This window comes from Strix aluco, chromosome Z (assembly GCF_031877795.1).
Source record: "Strix aluco isolate bStrAlu1 chromosome Z, bStrAlu1.hap1, whole genome shotgun sequence".
Lineage (NCBI taxonomy): Eukaryota > Metazoa > Chordata > Aves > Strigiformes > Strigidae > Strix > Strix aluco.
The window spans coordinates 38,562,544-38,586,481 of record NC_133971.1 but is presented as its reverse complement, the minus strand read 5'-3'; the positions used below and the strand labels follow the sequence as shown (position 1 = coordinate 38,586,481).

At 40.7% G+C, this 23,938-nt stretch overlaps 1 protein-coding gene across 1 annotated transcript in view; it reads left to right on the top strand.

The window, feature by feature from the left end:
* Nucleotides 1–23,938, top strand: part of TRPM3 (transient receptor potential cation channel subfamily M member 3) — a 308,698-nt gene that overhangs the window by 241,666 nt on the left and 43,094 nt on the right. Inside the window, exons 12-17 of the mRNA XM_074812093.1 lie at nucleotides 2,151–2,201; nucleotides 10,981–11,121; nucleotides 12,493–12,522; nucleotides 14,539–14,828; nucleotides 15,659–15,887; nucleotides 18,453–18,620. Coding sequence (XP_074668194.1) covers nucleotides 2,151–2,201; nucleotides 10,981–11,121; nucleotides 12,493–12,522; nucleotides 14,539–14,828; nucleotides 15,659–15,887; nucleotides 18,453–18,620 — 909 coding nt within the window. The remainder of the gene's footprint in view (nucleotides 1–2,150; nucleotides 2,202–10,980; nucleotides 11,122–12,492; nucleotides 12,523–14,538; nucleotides 14,829–15,658; nucleotides 15,888–18,452; nucleotides 18,621–23,938) is intronic.

The window sequence follows — 23,938 nt, the reverse complement described above, 5'->3', positions numbered from 1 at the left end:
TCTGATGATATCAGGAGGTCTATTTACCGTGAAGGACTTTCCATGTCCTCCTTGAATGTTCCAAAAATTATAGTTTTGACTTTTAAAAGCCTGTTGCAAATTCCGTATCTTTGCCCTTAAAATGAACCTAAAACTGCACAGGTTAAATTGCTTCTGAGCTCTCAACTGCAAAACACATTCCAGCATTCGCATCATTATTGCCTACCGAAAGAAATCAGTAAGTTCAAATTGCTTAAGTGGTATGGAAAAAATCTTAAAGCATTGTCTAGTTCTTAGGATTGCTAGTTCTGTCGGTTGGAGAGAGGTTGTGATATAGTGCATAGCCCTTTTCAAAAAGTGTTTTTTCTGCCAGTGCTTTTCAAAGCCCTGCCATCATAAGCTGCCACCCTGGGCTGTTATCCAGAGATGTTTCACACTGACCAGAAGTCAGCTTTCAAAAATATCAAACATGAAAAGCATTCATTAAATTTGTGCAAAATATAGAGGAACAGGTACCTGTGCCACCCTTGAGACAGATTCCCATATGATCTTTGATCAGCTTAAACTGTGTCTGTAACTAGCATCTATGTATTAAGAACAGAAAGCCTATGAGCTTTCTTGCTACAGAGATAGACATTTTAGTTCTTGTACCAAAGCCAATTTTTACAGGGTGTAAGTCTGAGGAAAGTCTTCAGTTCTACAATTAAAAGAAGCTTTTATGAACAAATTTATTGTGAGCTATAGAAATCACCATAAATTATTCATGCAAGAGTTCCAAAAGAGCCAAGTTGTGAAATACCTAAACTACCAGTTATGATATGTGACCTAATGCAGCCATAATAGCCTTAGCACAAAAAAAATTACAAGGCCATTTAAAAAATACCAGATTTCAACATGAGCCCTGAGAGTGAGCTGGGAAGCTACAAACCAGTAAATCTGACTTCTGCCATGGCAAATTTGTAAAAATGCAGTAAAGCATAGAATTAATAGACAAGGGGATCAATTTTATGTCAAGAAAGAGTTTACCCAGGTTCTGTAGGAAAATATTAAGCCTTAGAAATCTATTACCATTTCTGAAGTCAACACACAGGAGAATAAGGTCCACCTGCTTTTGCAAAACCTGTTTGACAGTATTTGAAAACCTTTGAGGCTATTAAAGAAATTTAGCTGTCATGTCATAGAAGATAAGGGGCACTTGTGGTTTAAAAACTACTTGAAGGATGGAAAACAGAGAGTAGGAATATATGGTCTGTTCACACCATGAAAGGACATTATGACCAGTGGTCCCTGTCCTGGGACCACTGCTGTTCAGCCTGATTAGAGATGATCTGAAAAATAGTAACTACTGAAGGGACAATGTTTGCAGGTGATTTAGCATCACTCAGGGTAGGCAAATCTGAAGCAGCATATGAAGAATCACAGTCTTATCATGCTCAGTGATGGGGTTACATAAAATTAAGTGTTGGCAAGTGCAGAGCAATGTACATATGGAAACACTGACTCTGCACATATGCAGTGGTCTCATCTATCATTAGTTACAACCAAGGAGACCTCCCATAAAAGTCTCTTTAAAATATCAGCAACAGTAAAAAGCACAACAGAAAATAAAGTACTTTTCCACATAACATTTAATTGAAATTGTGGGAGTCTGCTGCAGAATGTTTTGCTTGTCAGGTGGAGTCAAAAGAAGATTGGACAAATTCGCATGCTGTTAGTGGCATTCAGATGAGACAGCCTAGATGATGCAATGTCAGGCTCAGGGCCTCTCTGAGTCACCGGTGGTGGAAATGGAGATCCTGAGTGCAGGAAGGCTGACACTTAAGCAGCTGTTTTTCTTTCCACTCTCTCCCAAAGTCTGTGCATGTTGTTCTGGGTTCCTGCTTTGCCTAAGACAGGAGCCTAATCTGGTATATAGGACCTTAGTTTTCATCCAGTATGGCATTTCTTGTGGTTTTCTTACTGGAGGGTTTTGTACAAAAGAGAAGTCAGGTGAAATGATGTTCTTGCAATTGATTTTCTTTTTTTTTTGACTGATAACACTGTACAATTGAAGTGCTCTCAGTTGCCTGATTTTTAAACTACTAATGTGAGAAAGCCATTTCAGCATTTACATCTTGAGGGTCTTCTGACAATGCAGAACTATTTTATTCTTATTTATTTGTCCTTTGCAGAGACATGGACCATCCAACACTCTCTATCATCTTGTCAGGGATGTCAAAAAGGTAAGAGTCCAATAGACGGTATGTTGGAGATAATGCTATGATTGCTTTTTGTAGCTAGATACAATCTCTGTTTTGCATGAGCCGTCAGTCAGAGCCTTCTCCTTCCCCTGCCATTACAGAATGTCCTGTTTGTATGTACCAAATATGAACTTTTTTTCATACAGAGCATAATTAGCAAGTTATTTGTCTTGCTTTCTCTGTGGTTTTAGATGCTTGGGTAATAGTGCTTCTGCTAGCATAATTGTAGGCTCTTACATACTGTGTGGATTTATGCTGTTATCTGTATTTTTCCATACCTGCAGCTATTGACAAAGCTAATTTTCATGTTGTTAGTTTACTTCCAAGCCCATAAAATACCCTTATCCTTGCGGTATGTCCTAGTTTGTTGAAACAGTTCCTCCTTCTGTGTTGTGTGGTATATTGTAGACACCTTCCTCAGCAGAAATATACAAAAAGAAGTGATGTGACTTCCACTATGATGATCCAGGAAATTACAGGCCTATCAGCTTGACTTCAGTACCCGGGAAGCTGATGGAGCAGCTCATCCTGAGTACCATCACACAACACATGCAGCACAACCAGGGGATCAGGCCCAGTCAGCATGGGTTTATGAAAGGCTGGTCATGCTTGACAAACCCGATCTCCTTCTACAACAGAGTGACCTGCTTATTGGATGAGGGAAAGGCTGTGGATGTAGTTTACCTTGACTTTAGCAAGGCCTTTGACACCATTTCCCACAGCATTCTCCTGGCAAAACTGGCTGCTCACGTCTTGGATGGGCACACGCTTTGCTGGGTAAAAAACTGGCTGGATGGCCAGGCCCAAAGAGTTGTGGTTAATGGAGTTAAATCCAGTTGGCAGCTGATCACAAGTGGTGTCCCCCAGGGCTCGGTTTTGGGGCCACTCCTGTTTAACATCTTTATTGATGATCTAGACAAGGGAATCGAGTGCGCCCTCAGTAAGTTTGCAGATGACACCAAGTTGGGTGGGAATGTTGATCTGCTCAAGGGTAGGGAGGCTCTGCAGAGAGACCTGGACAGGCTGGAGCGATGGGCTGAGGCCAACTGTAGGAGTTTCAATAAGGCCAAATGCCGGGTGCTGCACTTGGGCCACAACAACCCCCAGCAGCGCTACAGGCTTGGGGAGCAGTGGCTGGAGAGCTGCCAGTCAGAGAGGGACCTGGGGGTGTGGATTGACAGCCGGCTGAACATGAGCCAGCAGTGTGCCCAGGTGGCCAAGAAGGCCAATGGCATCCTGGCCTGTATCAGCAATAGCATGGCCAGCAGGGACAGATAAGTGATCTTGCCCCTATACTCAGCACTGGTGAGGCTGCACCTTGATGACTGTGTTCAGTTTTGGGCCCCTCACTACAAAAAGGACATTGAATGACTCGAGCGTGTCCAGAGAAGGGCAACGAAGCTGGTGAAGGGTCTGGAGCACAGATTGTACGAGGAGCAGCTGAGGGAACTGGGGTTGTTTAGTCTGGAGAAGAGGAGGCTGAGGGGAGACCTCATTGCCCTCTACAACTACCTGAGGGAGGTTGCAGAGAGCTGGGGATGAGCCTCTTTAACCAAGTAACAAGCGATAGGATAAGAGGGAATGACCTCAAGCTGTGCCAGTGAAGGTTTAGACTAGATGTCAGGAAGTATTTCTTTACAGAACGGGTTATTAGGCATTGGAATGGATTGCCCAGGGAGGTGGTGGAGTCCCCATCCCTGGAGGTGTTTAAGAGTCGGGTCAACATAGTGCTGAGAGATATGGTGTAGATGGGAACTGGCAGTGTTAGGTTAATGGTTGGACTAGATGATCTTCAAGGTCCTTTCCAACCTAGTTGATTTTGTGATTCTGTGATTCCCCTCCCCCCTTATTAATTCCAAACATCTTGAATTATAAAGAACCATTAGGAAGGCGGGACAGAAACACAGAAAGGTATAGTGACAGGAAGGAGATACCAAATACCTTTAGCAGTGTGTTCAGGATTAAAAGTGTTACAGCAGCAGCAGTGAATGAAAATCCCTTATCCTCTAACTATATGGATCAAGTAAGGAGATTGAGTCTGCAACTGACCTCATCAACTTGAATATTCTCCCAAAGCATGTGTAGATTACAACCTTGCACATTGCATAAGTCAGACCTCAAGGGTAGCATACTTGAGAAAGGAGATTTCTGTACACTGGACTGGATAGAAGATTGAAAAAAGAATGGAGATTTTTTGTAAGAGCACAGATTTTAGTGGTTTCTTCTGTCACTGACAGCTGAGCAGAACCGAAGGCAACTACAGGATGGGAGTTGCAATGCTGCATATTTCATCTTTCTGTTAAATAATGCTACAGAATAATCAGTAGTTATGTTTAGGAACATTTCTTTAATTAGTGTGTTACATGGCATCATCATTGTTCAATTATATATAGTATATTAAGTGGCCATCAGAAAGTGTGAAATGCCTACATAAGAAACTGAAACTTTTCTTATGCACAAATCCCCTTGGATGGAGCAGACTAAAGCTAGAATGCATTTAGACTAGCTACTTCTCTTGAAGTCCAAGTTACCAGAGTATTATTTTACTAAATATGCAGTTATTTATGTGTCTTATTATAAGAGTTCGAAGCAAACTTCATCTGTCTTCTTTAAAATATATTATTTTTCAAACTCCTCTCCCCAGCAGCATTTTCAAAGTCCTTCTTTGAAGGCATAGCAATTTGTATGTAGAGTGACTCAATAATATCTTTTTCTGAGTCCCTAACAAAAGGTGTATTTTTAAAGGAGCTCTTGAAAAAAAAGCATCAGAATATGCAAAGATGATCAGTACTCATAGGTATATATGGATAGACATTGGTATTAATGTTGTGGATGAAAGTATTGACACAGTAATGATTTAGTAAGAAATCTAGATTTCTTAATAACTAACAGCAATTTATTATTACAAAATAATTCAGAAATACTGAAAGAAAGGAAAGCGATTTATTCACAGATTCTAAAATGACAAGATTCACACTAACTTACTTGACGGTACCTTAATTTATACATATATCCATGCGCATACACAAAACATACAAACACACACACAGAGACAAAAGTATTTGGATCCAGTGGAATAAACACAAAATGTACAAACACACACACAGAAATGAAAGTATCTGGATCCAGTAGAATGAAGTACGTACCCACACACCAATAAGCAGAGGAAGAACGGGTGAAAGAGAAGCTACCTCAAAGAAAAATTTCCCTCTCGAGTTTAGAGCAAATACTCACAATGCCTTGGCATTCCTCAACGGGCGATAATTGAGACTCGAGCAGGTGGACTTCGCCCTGGCCTTCCGTCAGCTCTGGCAGCAGACGACACCTGAAGGGTTTGGTACCTGAGAGGCGTCCCAGCTCAGGGGAGGTGCTGGTCACAGGCCCGCTGCGATCCAGGAGAGCTCAAAGGGTCTCCCTGGTGGTCGCCATTTATAGGGTCCAAGATAACTGACTTTTGTCAGATACCTTCTGGTGCCTTCCAGCAGTTGCACAAGAACTTGATGAATGTGCAACTCTGTTATTGTTCCCATTTGACCACATCCCAGGCACAGGTGTGCCAGGCCCTTAGGAGATGATGGGCCATTTTAACCATTTCTGAGCAATCAGGAGGGGCAGGAGCCAGGCTCATTAACATTCTCAGTCCTTGTCTCCACAGATTGATGTATAGCTCGGGGGATGTGGGTGGAATCACACATAGCACCAAGCAGCCCAAAAGGAGGGGCAGGGAGGGGTAAGAATTGCACCACTACAATTAAATAAACTTACACTGTATTTAATGACTTTATTTGTTCCACAGTGATTGCTAAATGTTAGGTGATAGTAATTTTTTCATAAATTCATCTTTCTGTCCTCTGTCCATAGCTAAAGTCGCCAGTAATTCCCACTACATGAAGTCAATGTGTACTCATTAGAATATAGTTAAGGGCTTTAAAAACAAACAGTCTGGTACAGCCCTCTAGCACCTTCATCAGAAAACTGAATCTGTGGGGCTGTATTTCTCATTTAGTCAGTGATGAGGAACAACTGTGGTTCACCTGGATAAAAGTGACAGCTTGCCACAGCCCTGCCATCTGAGCAGATCCCTTACCAGTCAACCAAGCTGCGAATCAGCCAGCAGATTTGACAACAGTTTAAATGAAAACACCTCCTTGGAAATAACTTCTTAATGGACATCACTATTTGACAGTTAAGTGACTCACTGTGAATGAAAACCAGACCACACTGCTGATGCTTGGTTTTTTGAGTTTTTATATATTTTGATACCAGATACCTAACCTCTTGGATTTAATTACAGTATCACAAAATATAAATACAAAAAATGTAGTATGTCACCTTGAGACAACACTTAAAGGATATGCATACTTTATACTTTTTATGCATACATCCCAGTTTTAAAACCTGCACTATTTAAAGGATGTATGCTATAAAAAGTTATTTACATCTGCATCCATCATTGTCAGTTCTAAAATAGAAAATGGATGCTTACATATCATAGAAGCATTATTTAATTTAATACTATTGTATTACATAGCTGTATAAATCGCTAGGAGGTGTTTTTTTGTTTGAAAGACCACCCTGCCTTCTTAATATAGCAAAGAATCTGAACAACAGAGGTCACATTACTGCATCCTGTTTGTGGCAGCTTACAGTCACACACGTGCTCATGCATGCGCACATGCACAAACATGTAAGACAACAATTTATTTTCTCTTTGGATTTCCAAATATCACTCTGAAAACTGTTAGCCTGGGCAGCGTATTGTAGAGGCCTGGAGACACAGTCTTAAAGAATTTACAATAATCAGAGCACACTTAAATTCTGCAGATATTAAAAAGGCAAAGTACTTCTTAATGACTCTGCTTTAGCAATAACTGTGCTCATCTTTTCAATCTTTTCAATTCTATAACTACATACCGGGACAAATCGTAACTGCATAAGTCTGCATCGCTTACCTCGTGGCCTTTTTGACACCTCCTGTCAAGGATACAGAATTTAACGGGGTTGACTTCCTTCCTTAGACCTTACGAGCCGATGCATCCAGACTAAGCTGGAAGAAAGTGTCTGTACTTGACATCCTGTCTGTAAATGGAGGTTGCCCTCTAGAGGTTGTTTTTAAAAAATCCTTCCCTGACTTAACTAGCTAATGAAGATGAGTAGAAATTAACAGATTAATTTTTTCTTTAATCCAAAAATTGTATATAATCAATATATCTTAATCCCACTCTGGGGTAATAAAATTTTTCAAAGTTTTTTATTGTGGACTGCCACTGTATGTCTACATTTCCAAAGAACTCACAAGCAATATACAGAATTTTAAAAGTATTATTTTTTCCTCAGCATACAAAATCAGAGGCTTGGTACCTTCTGAATATTAAAATGCACTTGAAGTGAAAAAATACTATAACTGATTAGCTACAGTTTAAAGTTGAAAATTATTCAAAAGAATAATGCATTAGCACTGAAGAGCTTGTCCCAACATTAAAAGATTAGTTGATTATTAACCAGGGTACCTATCATAGCCGAAAATCAAACCTTCTCCTCTGTCATCCCTGACCACCTTGGCTGTAGTATAATTAGCCTATCCAAATTTTTGCTGTTCTCAGAGGGGTTCTGGCCCACTTGCACCACTGTGCTTCATTTACAAGCAGACTCACTGCTGCCAGGGTAGGTCAAGGTATCTGCTGATACAGCAAATGTTTTGGCACAGGCATAACTCCTCTCACAAGGATGGTCCAATTGGCTTTACTAGGGCTGCTCACTTCGGAAAGGTAATCGTGTGTTAACATGGAGCCATACATATGTGTATGTCTATAAAATTTCTGCTGTGAATTTGTGAGTTTTCTTTAGTAAAGTGTTACAATATTATCTGGGAGGTTTAGATGCATCTTCCATTAAGGTTACTCTATTAAAACTTTTTTATCTAAATCCATTTATGACATCTCTAGATCAGAAGAATTGTATCAAGAAACTCATGCTTTTTAACACCTGCAGCACCCTGATGCCTGTTGTGCTTTCTTAATTGCTCAAAGTTTTTTTGCCACTTAATAATATCAAAGCATTCAATTTTAGTGTCTTACGTTAAGGCAGCAGGAGTCTGTTGAAGAACTACAACTCTGTCTTGGAGCTACAACTCCCACTTTTGTCAGTGCCTTCATCCTTGTTCTAGTAAAACTGTCATTGCCTTAAGCATTCTGGGGAGAGAAGAACATTTTTGGGGAAAAACAAACAACAAACAAACAGCCTAGCATGATTTAATTTTTAGATTTATATTCTTTTTCTTTAAACAGTTCAGAATAAAAATGATCGGGTTCAAATAAACTAAGCTAGTATGCATTCCTGCAAATCGTAGTGATTCCCCTGCCCATCAGATTAGCAAAGAGTAGGAAGCATGTAAAAATATGTGCTAAGGGACATTACTGAAAAATAGTTGGTAACTCAACTTTTGCCATTAAATTTGCTTGATCTTCTGTCCCCTTGAATGCCAGCCCATTGCTAGCCATGGTACACCACAGCACTACCTCCCTCTCTTCTTACTCAGCCTTTCAGAGGGCTGTTTGTACCATGATGAGCAGGGAGGGAAATAAGCATTGCTCCTTCTGGCTGAAGTAGACAAGGAGGGAGGATCTTTGCATACATTTTGTCTCTTCTGCAGAACCAGTTGCCTTCTGCTGTCCATTAGTGTTTCTCTGCTCTGAATCTAATAAGCACATCGCAGAGAAGCCAGGCAGATATCTGCAGACATGCCAATATTTCCAGCAAGACATGGCAGTCATAAAATTTCTCCGTGCAAATTACTAATCTTCATTTGATGACTACATAAAAAGAGCTACAAGCTAACTGTAATCTGTGCTGTGTATCATTATAGAAAATGTGATTATTTTATTACAGTGCTCTGAAAAAGTTTGAAGCTAACAATTACAATCTCCTGGTCCTTCTGCAATGTTGATTATACAAGCTAATTTTTTGCTAGAGTAATTTTCTCTTTTTCCAAGGCTACCACTCACAGTTCACAGAAGGATAATTTACCTCTCTTTCCACCTTTAATTTGTAGTCGCATATCTTGCACAATGACATACAGGACAGAGGGTTCTGTAGATCTACAGGGTTCTTAATGAGATCTCTACATCTGGGTGACATATTCACAACTTGATGAATCATGCCTTCTTTTCTGGTAGGGGACTGCTCACTGAACCATAAACTGTCATCCAAACAATTCGGAGACCGTGATTTAGAGAAGGAGGCAAACTTTCATTTGGGGGCATTCCCTTCCTATTAGCCCTTTCCTCCTGTAAAGGGATCGGAGTTTTCCTTGTGGAATTCCCAGGGGGAAACAGAAGAGCAGATGTGCCCATGCTGGGGTTTTGTTCTTCTATCACCAGAGACCCCCAAGAGCACATCTGTGAAACCAGTCCACCCTGAAATTGTCCTGGCCTGCTAGGTGACACATCAGGCTTACTACTGCTGGAGAACAGAAATGCCCAGGTAACTCAAAGGCAGACTCAGACTCATATGCAGTAAGAGTCAGTCTGTTACTGACATCTGTCTTCATACCTTTGCAAGCCCTAAGTATGGAGAACTCATAACCTTAGTGTTGCCATTTTCAGGCTTGACAGTGAAGATAAGGAAGATATGTGCAAAGGGATTCACAAAGTGAGGGCAATAAAATGTGGACATATTTATCAGCCTTTCTCCCTTCGAAATAAAAGGTGTACACTGAAGACATTGTATATATATATTATTTTTAACAAAGGGTAAGAAAGGAGAAGAAACAGAAGAGCAAGCATGTAAACGTCTTTTCCAGGATCCTGCTAATGACCTTTGCCACAAGCACAGTTCACCTGTGGGAGACAATCTCCCTAGCGCTGCTAGAAATTAGGTAGTAAGATTACTGCACTTAGAGGGACTTTCAGTAAAATATGGGAGTTCTAGGAAAAATGCTAGGCCTGTAGTTTACTTCTTGAACAAAACCCCAAAGAATTAGCCACAGATATTTTGTTTATTACAATTTTCATTCTTACTTTCATACATACAGATGCTTTCCCCATACTGGGTGTGGAATTTAAGCAAAGATATGTGTTTATTTGTACATAACCCCAAGAACAAATGCTAACAGACTCTCCTTGTTTCTAACATCTAGCAATAATAATATCATGCACTGTGTAAGTCCTGTAGAGTAAATAACTCTTGCCCCCCTGCCCTTCCTTTCCTTGAATATGGGAAGGAAACACTGCAGGATGGGAAAATCACATGCAGGAGCTGGTTCCATGTGAACAAATGATATCACATGATGTCACTTCACCGTGCCTTGGCAGTGCAGATGAGGCAGTCCAAATTGATGCCAGCAGAGACATGAGATGCCAGGACAAGAGTTGTGGGTGACAGATGGTGCAGAAGAGGTGCTATCTTGCAGGACTAGAGTCCAGCAACTGTGCCTGACCTTTCAAGTGTGCTGATCCTCATGCTTTTTGTTCTGCAGTCATGTTCCTTGTTTCCCCAGCTGAAGAATATGAGCACTGTGTACTGACATTATCTATTACTTCCAACAAGTTCTTCACCTTCTTATTTAATTTATGTCTTCTTTCCAAGTGAGAATATCCAGGTTTCGGTTGGATCTATTTTAAGTTGAATTAATTAACCAGCATAAAAATACATTCCTGTTTTTAACTATTTAATTTGTTTTATTCTAACATCATTATAAAGTATATTTAATAGCATCAGTAATAGCATCCCTCTCCCACCATTCTTCTTATTTTCATTGCAGGGAAACTTACCTCCTGATTATCGGATAAGTCTGATTGATATTGGTTTGGTGATAGAGTACCTGATGGGAGGAGCATATCGCTGCAATTACACCCGAAAGCGGTTCAGAACACTGTACCACAATTTGTTTGGGCCCAAGAGGGTAAGGAACAAGTTGTTTGCCATCTATATGACTGCACCCTGCACTGGCAGAGATTACCATAGCTTCTTAGATATCTGTTTCCAGGCTGGGGGGATCCACATGCACACGCCATTCAGTCTACAGATTCATTTCTGCGATGTACTTAGCACCACAACGCACCACAAGCCAGCCACTGGAACAAGCTACATTTTTTATTAATTTAATGAAAAAGTAATGGGTTTCTGCTTCCCTGGTGAAACCAGGACATGAAACAGTCTCCTCTGGCTCTAAAATCTGTAATTATGAGTTCCCACAGCTTTTGAAAGACAAGTATTTTGACCTGTACCAATAAAACCATAGGGCACCCAAGTGAAAAAACTTATATTTTGGTAGACACATTTCTTATCTCATGGCTTCTCTTCTTGATTGTGACCTGAAGGTATCAGGGCAAAGAAACCCATAACTCAAAATTGGCTTTATTGGCTGGACGTGGCTCCAGCAGAGTCTGTGGGCGCATGGGAAAAAAACTATTCAGTATTTTTGTGGTTTTCATGTTTCATAGATTACAATACTGTGAATCTAAGTTTACTACCTCTCTAAAACATGAAAGATATTTATTGTCATCCGTAATGCCACTGACCCAATCCAGCATGAAGAAAAATCTGCTCAACTTCTCCCAGTAAGATTTGTAGTTCGTTCTTTGACTATTTTTACTTCACATTTTAATTTCCTGTCTCAGTTCAGATTTTAGCAATACACACCATTGAATATTGTTCTAAGTGGCTATAAAGAGCAACAGCTCTGTGAAATGGTTACAACCAAACATCTGAAATGTGTTTGTTTCCCCACACTTTCATTTTTCACTTTTGAGAGGAAAGGTAGTAATGGTAGCTGCTGGGAGAGTCTTCCTTCCCTTAGTTGCTCCATCAAGAAAAGCATTTGAGTAGCAATTTGAAAGATACTGAGTCAACATACAGAGCAGCTCCACAGCATCAATATTTGTGCTAGGGGAATGGCCAAAATACTGATGTACTCCGGAGAAATCCATTCATGCCTTAGCAGTAATTCCTATCTCTTCTCCATTAGAACAGCCCCAAACTAGCTGTAATTTGTACCGGAATGCAGACATATGTCTTCTGTTGTGTTTTTTTGGTGAAATAGGGTCAAACTCAAGGTTGAATTAAATATATAATGTAATTATTTGGTTTATTTATATATATATATTATATTACATTGTATTGCATTACTTATATATGATCTGTATTATATATTGTATACTCTATATATGTTATACATCACTGTTACACATGCATGTATTATGTGTACACTTATAGTTGTAATTTTTCATTACCCTTCTGGGAGAAATAACATTTTTCTAACTTTTTTGTACAGCCAAAAGCCCTGAAACTGTTGGGAATGGAGGTAGGCAATCTTTGACAAATATATGCTATATCAAGATAATGTTTAAATTCACTGTAATGAAGGCACCAATAGTTGTTTTCAAGTTTTGTATGAGAAATATGCCACACAAATTGTATTTATCATCCAGATAGCTTCTTTACTTCTTAGATTAAGAAACATTTCTTAATAAAACCCTAGCGATAGACAACAGAAAAAAAGGCTCTGCCCCCTCTGTGCATCATTTTCCTTTCATGAAGATTAAACAGAATAAGGCCTTCTCAAGGCTAAGCAGAATTTCAGTCAGGTAACTATATAACTTTAAAATGTGTTCAGAGAAATGAAGCAATTGCAGAGGATGATGCAGAAATCTTTACATAGGCCAAATTTCTATCGGTTTTGTTGACACTTTTGGCTACCCCAATGCTTCAGGTAGATAGTAGTATTTTCTTGTTTGTTTATTTTATGCAACAACTTTCCTTTTGCTGTCCACAGAAGTAACACAGAATAAGTCAGCTCATCTGATAAAAGCAGTAGGGTAAAATGTTAAGAAACTAAAGACAATAAAAAACAACAAAGAGCTGGAGAAAGGAAGGGTAAACATCAGATACAAAGGCAGAAATGGGAGTGAAGAAAGAAGATTCCTACTCTTGTGAGAAGATAAAGGGGAAAATACAAGAATAAGCAGGGAAACAGTCCAGCAGACCAGAACGTCCCCTGGTGACATGGACAGTGGGATTGAGTGCACCCTCAGCAAGTTTGCTGATGACACCAAACTGTGTGGTGCAGTTCACATGCTGGAGGGAAGGGATGTGCCATCCAGAGGGGCCCTGACAGGCCTGAGAGGTGGGCCCATGCAGACCTCATGAAGTTCAACAAGGCCAAGTGCAAGGTCCTGCACAGGGTCAAGGCAATCCCAAGCACAGATACAGGCTGGGCAGGAAATGACTTGAGAGCAGCCCTGCGGAGAAGGACTTGGGAGGGATGGTTGATGAGAAGCTCAATGTGACCTGGCAGTGAGTGCTTGCAGCTCAGAAATTCAACTATATCCTGGGCTGCATCAAGAGAAGTGTGGCCAGCAGGTCAAGGGAGGGGATTCTCCCCCTCTCCTCTGGTGTCATGAGACCCCACCTGGAGTACAGTGTCCAGCTCTGGGGCCCCCAGTATAAGAATGACATGGACCTGCTTGAGCAGGTCCAGAGGAGGGCCATGAAGATCATCAGAGGGCTGGAGCACCTCTCCTATGAAGACGGACTGAGAGTTGGGGTTTTTCAGCCTGGAGAAGAGAAGGCTCTGGGGAGACCTTATAGCAGCCTTCCATGGCCTAAAGGGGGCCTACAAGGAAGATGGGGAGGGACTTCTAACAAGGGCATGCAATGATAGAACAAGGGGTATTGGCTTTAAACTGAAAGAGGGTAGATTTAGATTAGATATAAGGAAGAAATTCTTCACTGTGAGAGCAGTGAGGCACTGGAACAGGTTGCCCAGCAGGGTTGTGGATGCCTCATCACTGGAAGTGTTCAAGGCCAGGTTGGACGGGGCTTTGAGCAACCTGATCTAGTGGAAGATGTCCCTGCCCACCCCAAGAGGGGTTGGAACTAGATGATCTTTAAGGTGTCTTCCAGCCCAAACTGTTCTATGATTCTGTGATTCCATGATTCTATGATTCTGGATGTGGAATGAGGTGGATGCATTACAACAGATGTTGTATTTTGGAATGGACTCTTCATTTTGATTTAATGGTGGATTTTCCAAAATGGTTCTGGATATTGTGTGATTGTGCTCTGTGTTCTTAGGGAGAAAGAACAGTTCAGAGTGATAGTACAAAGCTCTTCTTCCCTGTGTCTAGGTATGGGGTTACTGACTTCTTAATTACAGTGCATGGACAAATACTTTTTCATCATTTTCCTGTGTTAAATATTTTGTCCAAAAAAGCTGAAAAGGCTGGCCTGCAGGGAAGGTGTTTGACATCTTCAGTGTGCTGTGTGAACTAATTCACTTCCTTCACTGGTGAAAAAAAATTCTCTACAATTCTCACAGGATGATGTCCCTTTGAGGCGAGGAAGGAAAACAACAAAAAAAAGAGAAGAAGAAGTTGATATTGATTTGGATGACCCTGAGATCAATCATTTCCCCTTCCCATTCCACGAGCTGATGGTATGGGCTGTGCTGATGAAGCGTCAGAAGATGGCCCTCTTCTTTTGGCAGCATGGGGAAGAGGCTATGGCTAAAGCACTTGTGGCCTGTAAACTCTGCAAAGCCATGGCCCACGAAGCATCAGAAAACGATATGGTGGATGACATATCCCAGGAGCTGAACCATAATTCCAGGTGAATTTTCCTTCATGTATACTTTCCTGGGGTTAAAAAAAAAAAAAAAAAAAAAAAAAGAGAGAGGCTGCTGAATCTGCCTGAAATTTGCTTATCTGTACCTTGCTTTCATTTCTACCTTGTAAGGAAAATCCAGACCCTTTAGAAAATGGCTTTTAAACAATCTGTCTGCCAGAGAAGCAGAGTTGCTAGCAGTATAACTTCTGAAATGAGAAGATGTCAAGAAGTCAGTGAAATATTTATATTGTCTACATGTTCTCCCTGAGGCCTCAAGAATCAGTGCTTTTTCAAGACACTCTGTTCATCCCAAACAGAACAGTTGTTGAAATCCTTATGAACACAATATTCAGGCAGAAGTGTTAATTAACCAAGAGTTCATGCTTAGGTGAGCAAGCCAAGATACAAGATTCCATAATAATCTTTTCTGATGTTAAAAGTCTGAGACACAGAATTTTAAAAAGGGTATTGGACACTCCTTTTTCCAGGAGACTTGACCACAAAGCCATGGGCAAACAGCACAGAAGCAATCCTCAAAGCTGCATATAACCAGAGGATTTCAGCTAGAAAAAGTCAGGGAGGTGGGCAGGCAGGTGGGAGCAAACAGCTGGTAGGTGTGGGTGCTCATCAATGCTAAGTCAGGGCACTTATTTATATGCCTACCATTAGCCACTCGCATCTGAAAATGTGGGTTTCCATGTGTACAATCAACATAACGATTTGCATGATGGAAAGTGATGTCTCCCCTTGCAGAGGCTATCAGTTGAAGAGGGATGTTTTCTGGACCAGGCTGCTTGGGCTAGTGGGAATGAACGAATGTCCCTCTGTTGCAGGGACTTCGGCCAGTTGGCAGTGGAGCTGCTGGACCAGTCATACAAGCAGGACGAGCAACTGGCAATGAAATTGCTGACCTACGAACTGAAGAATTGGAGCAACGCCACATGCCTGCAGCTTGCAGTGGCAGCCAAGCACAGGGACTTCATTGCTCACACTTGCAGCCAAATGCTGCTCACAGACATGTGGATGGGTCGTCTCCGAATGCGCAAAAATTCTGGCCTAAAGGTCAGCACTGTTTTAAAATAAAATTAACAGTCAGAGAAGTTCTAATAGATGGTAACAGTGCTCACAACAAATCAGTAATAACTGGCTCAGTTAACCATATTTCAGGTGATTATTTGTAGTGACATTAAGCAGAGTATATTCTTCCTGTGTTCGGTTTTTCGGCAGGGAGCTTATCACAAACCAAGTTCAAAGTACGTTACTTAGGCTTTTCATCATCTTTCCCAAAGCTCCCTGCAGCATCAGAGGTATCAGAATAAGAATTGAGCCAGGAGGTTAGTATGTCACCCTGCCTAGATACTTGAGGAGTTAGCCAAGGTTTTTAAAGATAAATAGAGAAAAAGGATGTATGAGTGAATTAACCGCTAGTGAAAGGTGTGTGCTGATACAACCTTCCCCAGAACAGGCCAAAGCAAGCAGTACAAATTTTCTTGCAATCCCCTGCCAGTCTTCCTGATGACTGACCTGAAGGGACTACCTTAGAGGATCTAGAGGATAATTCAATTTTTGAAGCTGTTTAAGCTTTACTTCCACAGCTAGCAAAACTGCTAACAGAGCAAGGTGAGTTCTGAGAGGTGAATTTGTGTCCATGGGCTGGAATCTCTTACTTCACCAAAGTACTCACCAGTCAGTACATAACCAGGAATTGCCTCTTCCTCCCTGATGGCTGAGAAATATTTTCAGTGAAGGAGTTCTCTCTCCTTCATTAACTGTGTGTGTGAAAAGTGGTAATTGGTCTGCTGTTTTTCTGTGTAAAAAGATGTTTTGTAATGGCAGGAATGCTTATGAGTACGTGCGTCGTTATCGTACTGGGTCTAGTCCAGTGACAGTGATGAATGAGAATAAGTGGCTGATAACTTTCTCATCATCCTCCTGTGGGAACTGTGTGTAAATATTGTCCTGCATACAGATAGAAAGCATTCTCGCATTTGGAGACATCTTTACTATCTATTTTTCTGAATCAACTCACAGGCACATTGCCCTTCAGAAGGACTGCTGCTTTGTTCACTACTTGACTTTGCAGATATTCAGCATGGGTAGATGGGGATTCGGGCAGCAACTCTTTTCCCACTGCATGCTTTCTTCTTTGCAGCATCCATCTCTTAAGCCATAAAATAGACTTTTCCTCACAATGAATAACTGAAGGTAACAGGCTCTGTTTCCTTTCAGCTTCTTGTAGCATCAGGGCTTTACAAGGATCCTTTACTCAATTTCTAGTCTGTGTTTTATTTCATTAGCAGGGCCTGTTTAAAGCTAAAACAAGCTTCAAGCTACATGAGCAAGAGGCAGCATGGCAAGGAAATAAATTTGCAAGCATGAGTCATGGATTATTTCCCATGAACAATTTTCTCCCGTCAAAACTGGCAAATGGCAAGAATGCTGAATGTAATTCTTTAGACTCTCGCCAGGGATGTATAGCACCAATGCAAGACAGAGAGTCAATTGCTAATCCTGTTTGTTCTTAAAAATAGCCTCTCTGGGAAGCCAGGTATGCCTGTAAGCCCCTCTCCCTGGACACATCCTTTTGCAACAAGCCAAGTGCAGGAGCAGTGCAGGCAGCCTGGTGCTCAAATCTTCTGAGGCTGGGCACAACATTCATATACTCTAACTGCACCTAATTGTGGTACTTTCAATGGTCTCAATAACACACATGCTGTCTGTTGATAAGACGAGCACAAGCAGTCAAACCATCCTGACCTGCCAACAAGCTAACTGTCTGGTTTCACTGTCATTTAGGGAGAGATTTGTAACAAAATCATTTTCCATGAGATTACGACAAAACCAGGAAAAGCTATTGTCCTTGTGAATATAGACAGGCCACTTCTTTTTGTATTATTATGATACCTCTTCAGTTATACTACTGATTTAACCCCAAGCATTATTCATTGCATATATCCACACAAGGTCATTTTAATGGTTTGTGCACTCCCACATCATAAGAGAGGGAAGGCAAAAGAAAGAGCTAGCATTAATGTGAGCATTACACAGCTGCCAGGTTACTGCAGCAAAATCTAAGGGCACCACATAGTTAAACACATCAGCATTTGTTATTGCTGGCTTTGCCTTGTCTCCTCAGATCCACACACACTTATGCCTTGACTACCTGTGTGCTTTAAGTATGGACACAGAGAGCCTCAGACCTATTAACCTCTCTGTAGAAATTAATACTGCTTGTGTGTCATTTACACTGTTACTGTCTATCGTTTAAAATGCAGCAATTTATAGGTCCAAGGTCTGAACACCCCTGTGGTCCCACCTGCCATTGACCTTGTGCAATATTTTGTAAATATATTCTGGTATGTAACAATATACATCTGATGGGCAAGCAGATAAAATATTCAAGAGAGGCACTCACAGCAATGCTAATAGAAGTTACTGCTTTGTTTCACTATGGACCTCTGATATTACCCCAAGTGACAAATACTCAATTGTCATAGAAATTCACATGCATGCTTATCTTTCTTTTCCTAAATGTCCTGAGGGAGTTGTTCCACTTGATGCAAAGTAACCATCATGACTGTAATCTGTTTACTATGATGATTATTGTTATCATTATTATTGCTTTAGGTAATACTAGGAATTCTACTTCCTCCTTCAATCCTCAGCTTGGAGTTCAAGAACAAAGATGATATGCCTTACATGTCCCAAGCCAATGAGATCCATCTTCAAGAGAAGGAGCCAGAGGAGCCAGAGAAGCCAGTGAAAGAAAAAGAGGAGGAGGACATGGAACTCACCGTAAGTGCTGACAATAAATAACCAGCCTCAGTGCTGTCAATTTGTTATTCCCACCTCTGTGGGCGTTGCAGGCTGTCTGATGACTAAATTTAGCAGATGATAGGATACCACTCTTGACACTCACCTCTCCTTGGTGGGACTCAAACCAGACAAGTTGGCATCATTGTGTCTCAATGTCGAAACAGTGCATGGTGATGCTGAAGCATCATGTTGTGATGTAATATTCTCATATTTTGATTCAATTTGATGCTGTGTTGTCTGAAATAAATTTATGAGATTTCAGAATTGAAAGCACTCAGCCATGATAGATGAGCAGGCCTCTCTGGTAGAAAAGAATCTCACTAAGTCTTCCTTTGGGTGGAAATGCCCAGATTCATAGAAGCTAGAGATTATTTTTTTTCTTTTGGTTAAAGAGGGCACGTAAGTGTGCAAACAGGCAAGAAAAATGATGAAAGCGTTGTTCAAAATTCTTCATGAATTTGCAGTCATTGCCTCTCACACATACACACATGCAGTTTTTAATCCACTGAAGACATTAGCAAGCATCTAGACAGCTCAACCCTTACTAAGAGCTTCTGCAGCTCTGCAGCATTGTGTAAGGAAGGACTTGTCTGTATTAGTAACCTATCCTTAGAGGAATAATTTGCACAAAAGAGAATCACATAGGTAAAGCTCTGAAAACTATACAAGTCACCTACTTACAGTCTCTTGTTCTCAGACTTGTTTGACACTTTTTGGGCAATTACCATATGAACTATCAGACCTGTCTTAGCTTAGTTTGGTTTCCTTTGTTTTGGGTTTGATTGTGGTGTCTTTGAAAGGCTTAAAATGCAACCCCAGTTGTTCAAGGTCAGGATAGAGGCATGGAAGTAAAAGAGATTATCCTGGTTAATTTAACAAAAAACAAAACAAAAAAAACCCAGACTGTTTCCCACAGGCAAACAGCAGGAGCTGCCCACAGGACCCCGTCTGCAGGCAGGCAGAAGGACCTGCCTACAGGACCCAATATGCAGGCAAGCCGAAGGAGCAGCCCACAAGACCCACCTACAGGACCCGTTTGCAGGCAAGAACCTGGCCGTTGGGAAGGACCAGAAGCCAGAATAGCAGCAATGGGCCATTCTCCACTCATTAGCTGTTAATTGCAATTTACTATCCCTGGCTTCTGATCCACTTATGAAGTGCCTGTTCAAATCAAATAAGCACTTTGCAAGCTGCCTTTTTCTTGGCAATGGGGAGAAATTCGGGGAGGAAGTCATTTCCATCTCTCTGCAGTTATCCCAGCTCCTGGTTTCTTGTCTACAATACTGTGTTTCCTTTTTACCTTCTGACTCCTGTTACAAGGAAGTGATGTGTGAACTGGATCTGCTTTTCCAGATGAGTCTTAGATGTTCCCTCCCTTCTCCCTTCCATGTGCTGACAGTCGTATTGCTCTTTCCTGTCATTGACTCTGCCCTTAATTCCTTCAAATTTGATGCATCATTCTAGTGAAGTTTCAGACACTTGTAGCCTTTTCTATAAAATAAGAACTGTTTCTGTGGAGTCCAGCAAGTTTAGAAATAATATATTTGGTACACTAGTTAATGTTTCTGTATATAATCTATACTGTGCGTTAGGACACCTTTGCATATATTTCTGTGGTTAGATGCCATAGCCAGTTATATTTAGTCATCTTCAGGCACTGTGTCAGGAAGAGTGTTCCTACCTGACATGTTTTAAATACAAGAAAATATTTTAGATTAAAATTTTCCGTTGTTCCAGCCTCAGTCAAATGGTCTGGCTTAAATTAGCACAGGTCTCTTTTTCACTGATGAGAGGATGCCTGCAAGAATGTTTGGGAAGTGCGTTTGTGAAGTTTCCCTTTAGCCACACACTATGGATAAGGATACCTTATTCATAACTGAGATTAATAATATATTGTGATATCCCAAATGTTTATTCAGTTGCTGAACTGGCTTAATAGATTGGTCACTCACCCTAACCATAGCTTGCAACTGTTGTATTCAGGATGACCTGCATATTTTTCTCCACATTCTTCCTTTCAGGACAAACAAATAGATTTTTTTTGTGATTACTACAGTTTTCTTTTATTCATTTACTCTAATTGGCACATGATTGTTTAAAATATTTTGAAAAATTTTCCATGGTTTGGGTTTCTGAGCTTTGTTCAGCTTAAAACTTAAACAAACTAAATTGATGAACTAAAAATCATTTTGGTCACCTCAGAAGTCCATTTCTGGCAAATAATGTATCATCCAAACAATCTATCTAGCTCTATAATCGTTCCCAGTGAATATTTCTCAAGTCTCTGTAGTCCTGTAATATTGCACCCATATGCATTTTTATAAAAGTATTGCTAAGATAAAGAGATCACACCTAGTCAAGGTCTGTTCATTAATTTTTCTTGAAGTCTTGTGTCCCCTGCACTGCTAAATCCAGGTGACTAGTGATAGACCAAAAGAATCAATTTCTTCCTCTGGACTGCTCTTGTGCAGAGTGGATGAGGTGCAGGGCCACAGTGATTTTTGCACTATTTTACACCTCATTTGCATAGAATAATGTGATCACACAGACTACAGCAACAGTGAAATAAGTCTCTGCATCTATGCATCTGCATGCAAGTATGTATTTGTTTCATGCTCCTCTCAAAAGATCTGGTGGGGAGCTGAACGTTTGGATATACTATAAAGATGTAGCGTCTATTCACTGTAAACTACTTGTTACTCACACCTGCTTTCGGCTTTGTAACAGATATATGAGTGCTGGGCACACATTTCTTTAACACCTAGATGCTAGGCAACAGACTTTCCTTATAGCAGCTACTCACAAAACCACACTTGAATACTGCTCTCATCACGGCTCCCTCAGCACCAAGGAATTTACCACAGTTTATGTACAGAGCTGCCAGTCATTAATCCTGAATATTAGAGGAGTAGGAGGGCACTAAAGTCTAAAGGCCAGGGACATTTTGTATTTGTACAATGTCTTGATGAGGATATTAATTAGTTGCTGATATTTAGGTCACTCAGAAACCCCAGAATTCTCTCCTCCTCCCAGAATAACACTGATTCTGGAAAGCCATAACTAGGAGCATCCTTATCCCTATTCAGTGCCTTATTGTTTGGATATTAGAGTTCCCCAGTAAATGGTCTTATTTCAGAACAGAATAACTCATCTAAGTCCTTCAGAAAATGTTTCAGTTGTTTTGCTCATTTTGTTCTAATTTTCCACAGCAAATAGGAAGTTCAGCTTTCCAAGGGCATCACTAAGAATCTGAGTTAGGACATTTCAGCAGCAGCAGAGCTAGTTGTATTGGTCTCTGAGTTCACATTATCTCATCTGTAGTACATATGCTTGGCCTTTTCTCCATGGCAAGAACTAACCAAACATTATATCACTAAAAATACAGTTCTTAAGATAGGAGAGGTTGAAGTCTACTGTCCTTGTGTCCCTGGCTCAACTCACCCACCCCACTGGGAGACGTTGCGTGCCGTATTTCACATGTCAGCAGCAAGGCACCCCTTCAGCTCATCTGGAAAACAGTAGTGAGAGACACTGCCAGCGGTCACATGGCAGAAGTGCTTGCCCTCTCTGTAAGGAGGGATTTCCCTCAGTTTCTCTGAGGGTTTTGGAAACCCCCCCATACTACCACCACACAACTGTCCTGGCATGCTCCATGTCCTTCACCATGCTCAGCAGCCAGGATGACTGAACTTGAGCTCCTGGTACTTTAACCCTGCTTCTCTGTATTCACTTTAAAGAACTACTGAGCACATACAAAATCCAGTTTTACACACCTGTAACTCAAAGGCATTAAGCCTTTTTTCCCAGCAATATTTCAAGGCAGAGGACAGTAACCCTAGAACAACTACCATGGATGCAGCATTTCCATACATAATATAGGCTACAGTGGGGTATGCAGAGAGAGGTATAGCATGTCCTCACAGCCGTGTTCCATTTCCACACCAGTTCTGTGTGAATATGGGGTAGGTCTGTATGTAGCATGTAGATTTTACTAGGGGTAAAATTTGAAGAGCCTATGATCATTCTAGCATGACTAAAATTCCTGTTGTTTAATTATAAAACAGATAGATATATTATAGGATAATTAACATTCATTAATGCAAAAATGCACAACCCAAAACTGTCCTGATTCCCTATCAGTTAACAGTCCTCAATTACATAAAACAAAATCTGGCAAAAAAACCCCAGAAAACCAGAATCGTGATTAGAAAAATCTCCATGTAAAAACTATGCACACATCAATCGCCTCAGGCTAAAATGATGCAGTTGTACTGTACTTTACAATGTAGTTGAGCTGCTGTCAGGCTTACCTTGCATGACTCATGGTGAATCATGGACGAAATTTTGTATTGGAGAAAGAGATGCCGCCCACACAGAGCAGTGTCTTGAGTTATTTCCACCCTATTGCTTCCCCCTCCATGGGAAAACACATTTGTTCACATTCGACATTGCAGCTATTCTGTTACACAGTCACTTCAGTTATTTCTGTATGTTTCTAATGAGGAGGCTTTTCAATTTGTTAATACTGTGACATAATTAACAGTCGGGGACATCAGGTCAAATCTAATCCCCAGCCATCTCAGAGCAATTCCCCATCTGTAGCATGGGGGAGGGGAGAGGTTAGTATTATATGATACAGTTAATTCAAAAAGAATTATAACAAGGTAAAATTACAGCATCATTAGCAACAAGAAAACAATAGCAAACAGGAAATCAGCATCCATGAGCTGAAGCGTAAATCCAGGTACTGAAAGAGCATTATCCTAAAAACATCCACAACTCACTGATTCTGGTGAGCGCTAAGGGTGTCTCAGAATTAATAGATTTATAAAATTGTGAAGGATTTAAACTCTGTAAAATAATCCTTTTTACTAAAACACGGCACTGTTCATTTGTTAAAGCTGCCAGCATTCATTTTCACTGTGCTGCGAAATTCTTGAGCACCAGAGGACAGCAGAGACAAAGCTTTGGGAAAAGCTACAGAAAACTGTAGCACCAGATGGCAACTTTCCCTAAAACAGCATCAGAAGGTAGAGAGAAGCAAAGAAATTAGTACCTTCTTGGGATATAATTTTCCCAAAGCATTCAGGTCATATTCCACTTTTTTTCCCAAATAAACAATCCCTGATATAGATCAGGGAATCACTTTGGTTTTGTAGACTTCAGCTAATGATACCTGGGGTTCTGTGAAGGTTATGTAATCTCTGCTACTATAGTTATATTCAGTAAGTCTCGTGTTCTTGCATACTATCTGCTTATCTAATAAGAACCCTTCTCTGCTTGACAGCCACCTCATC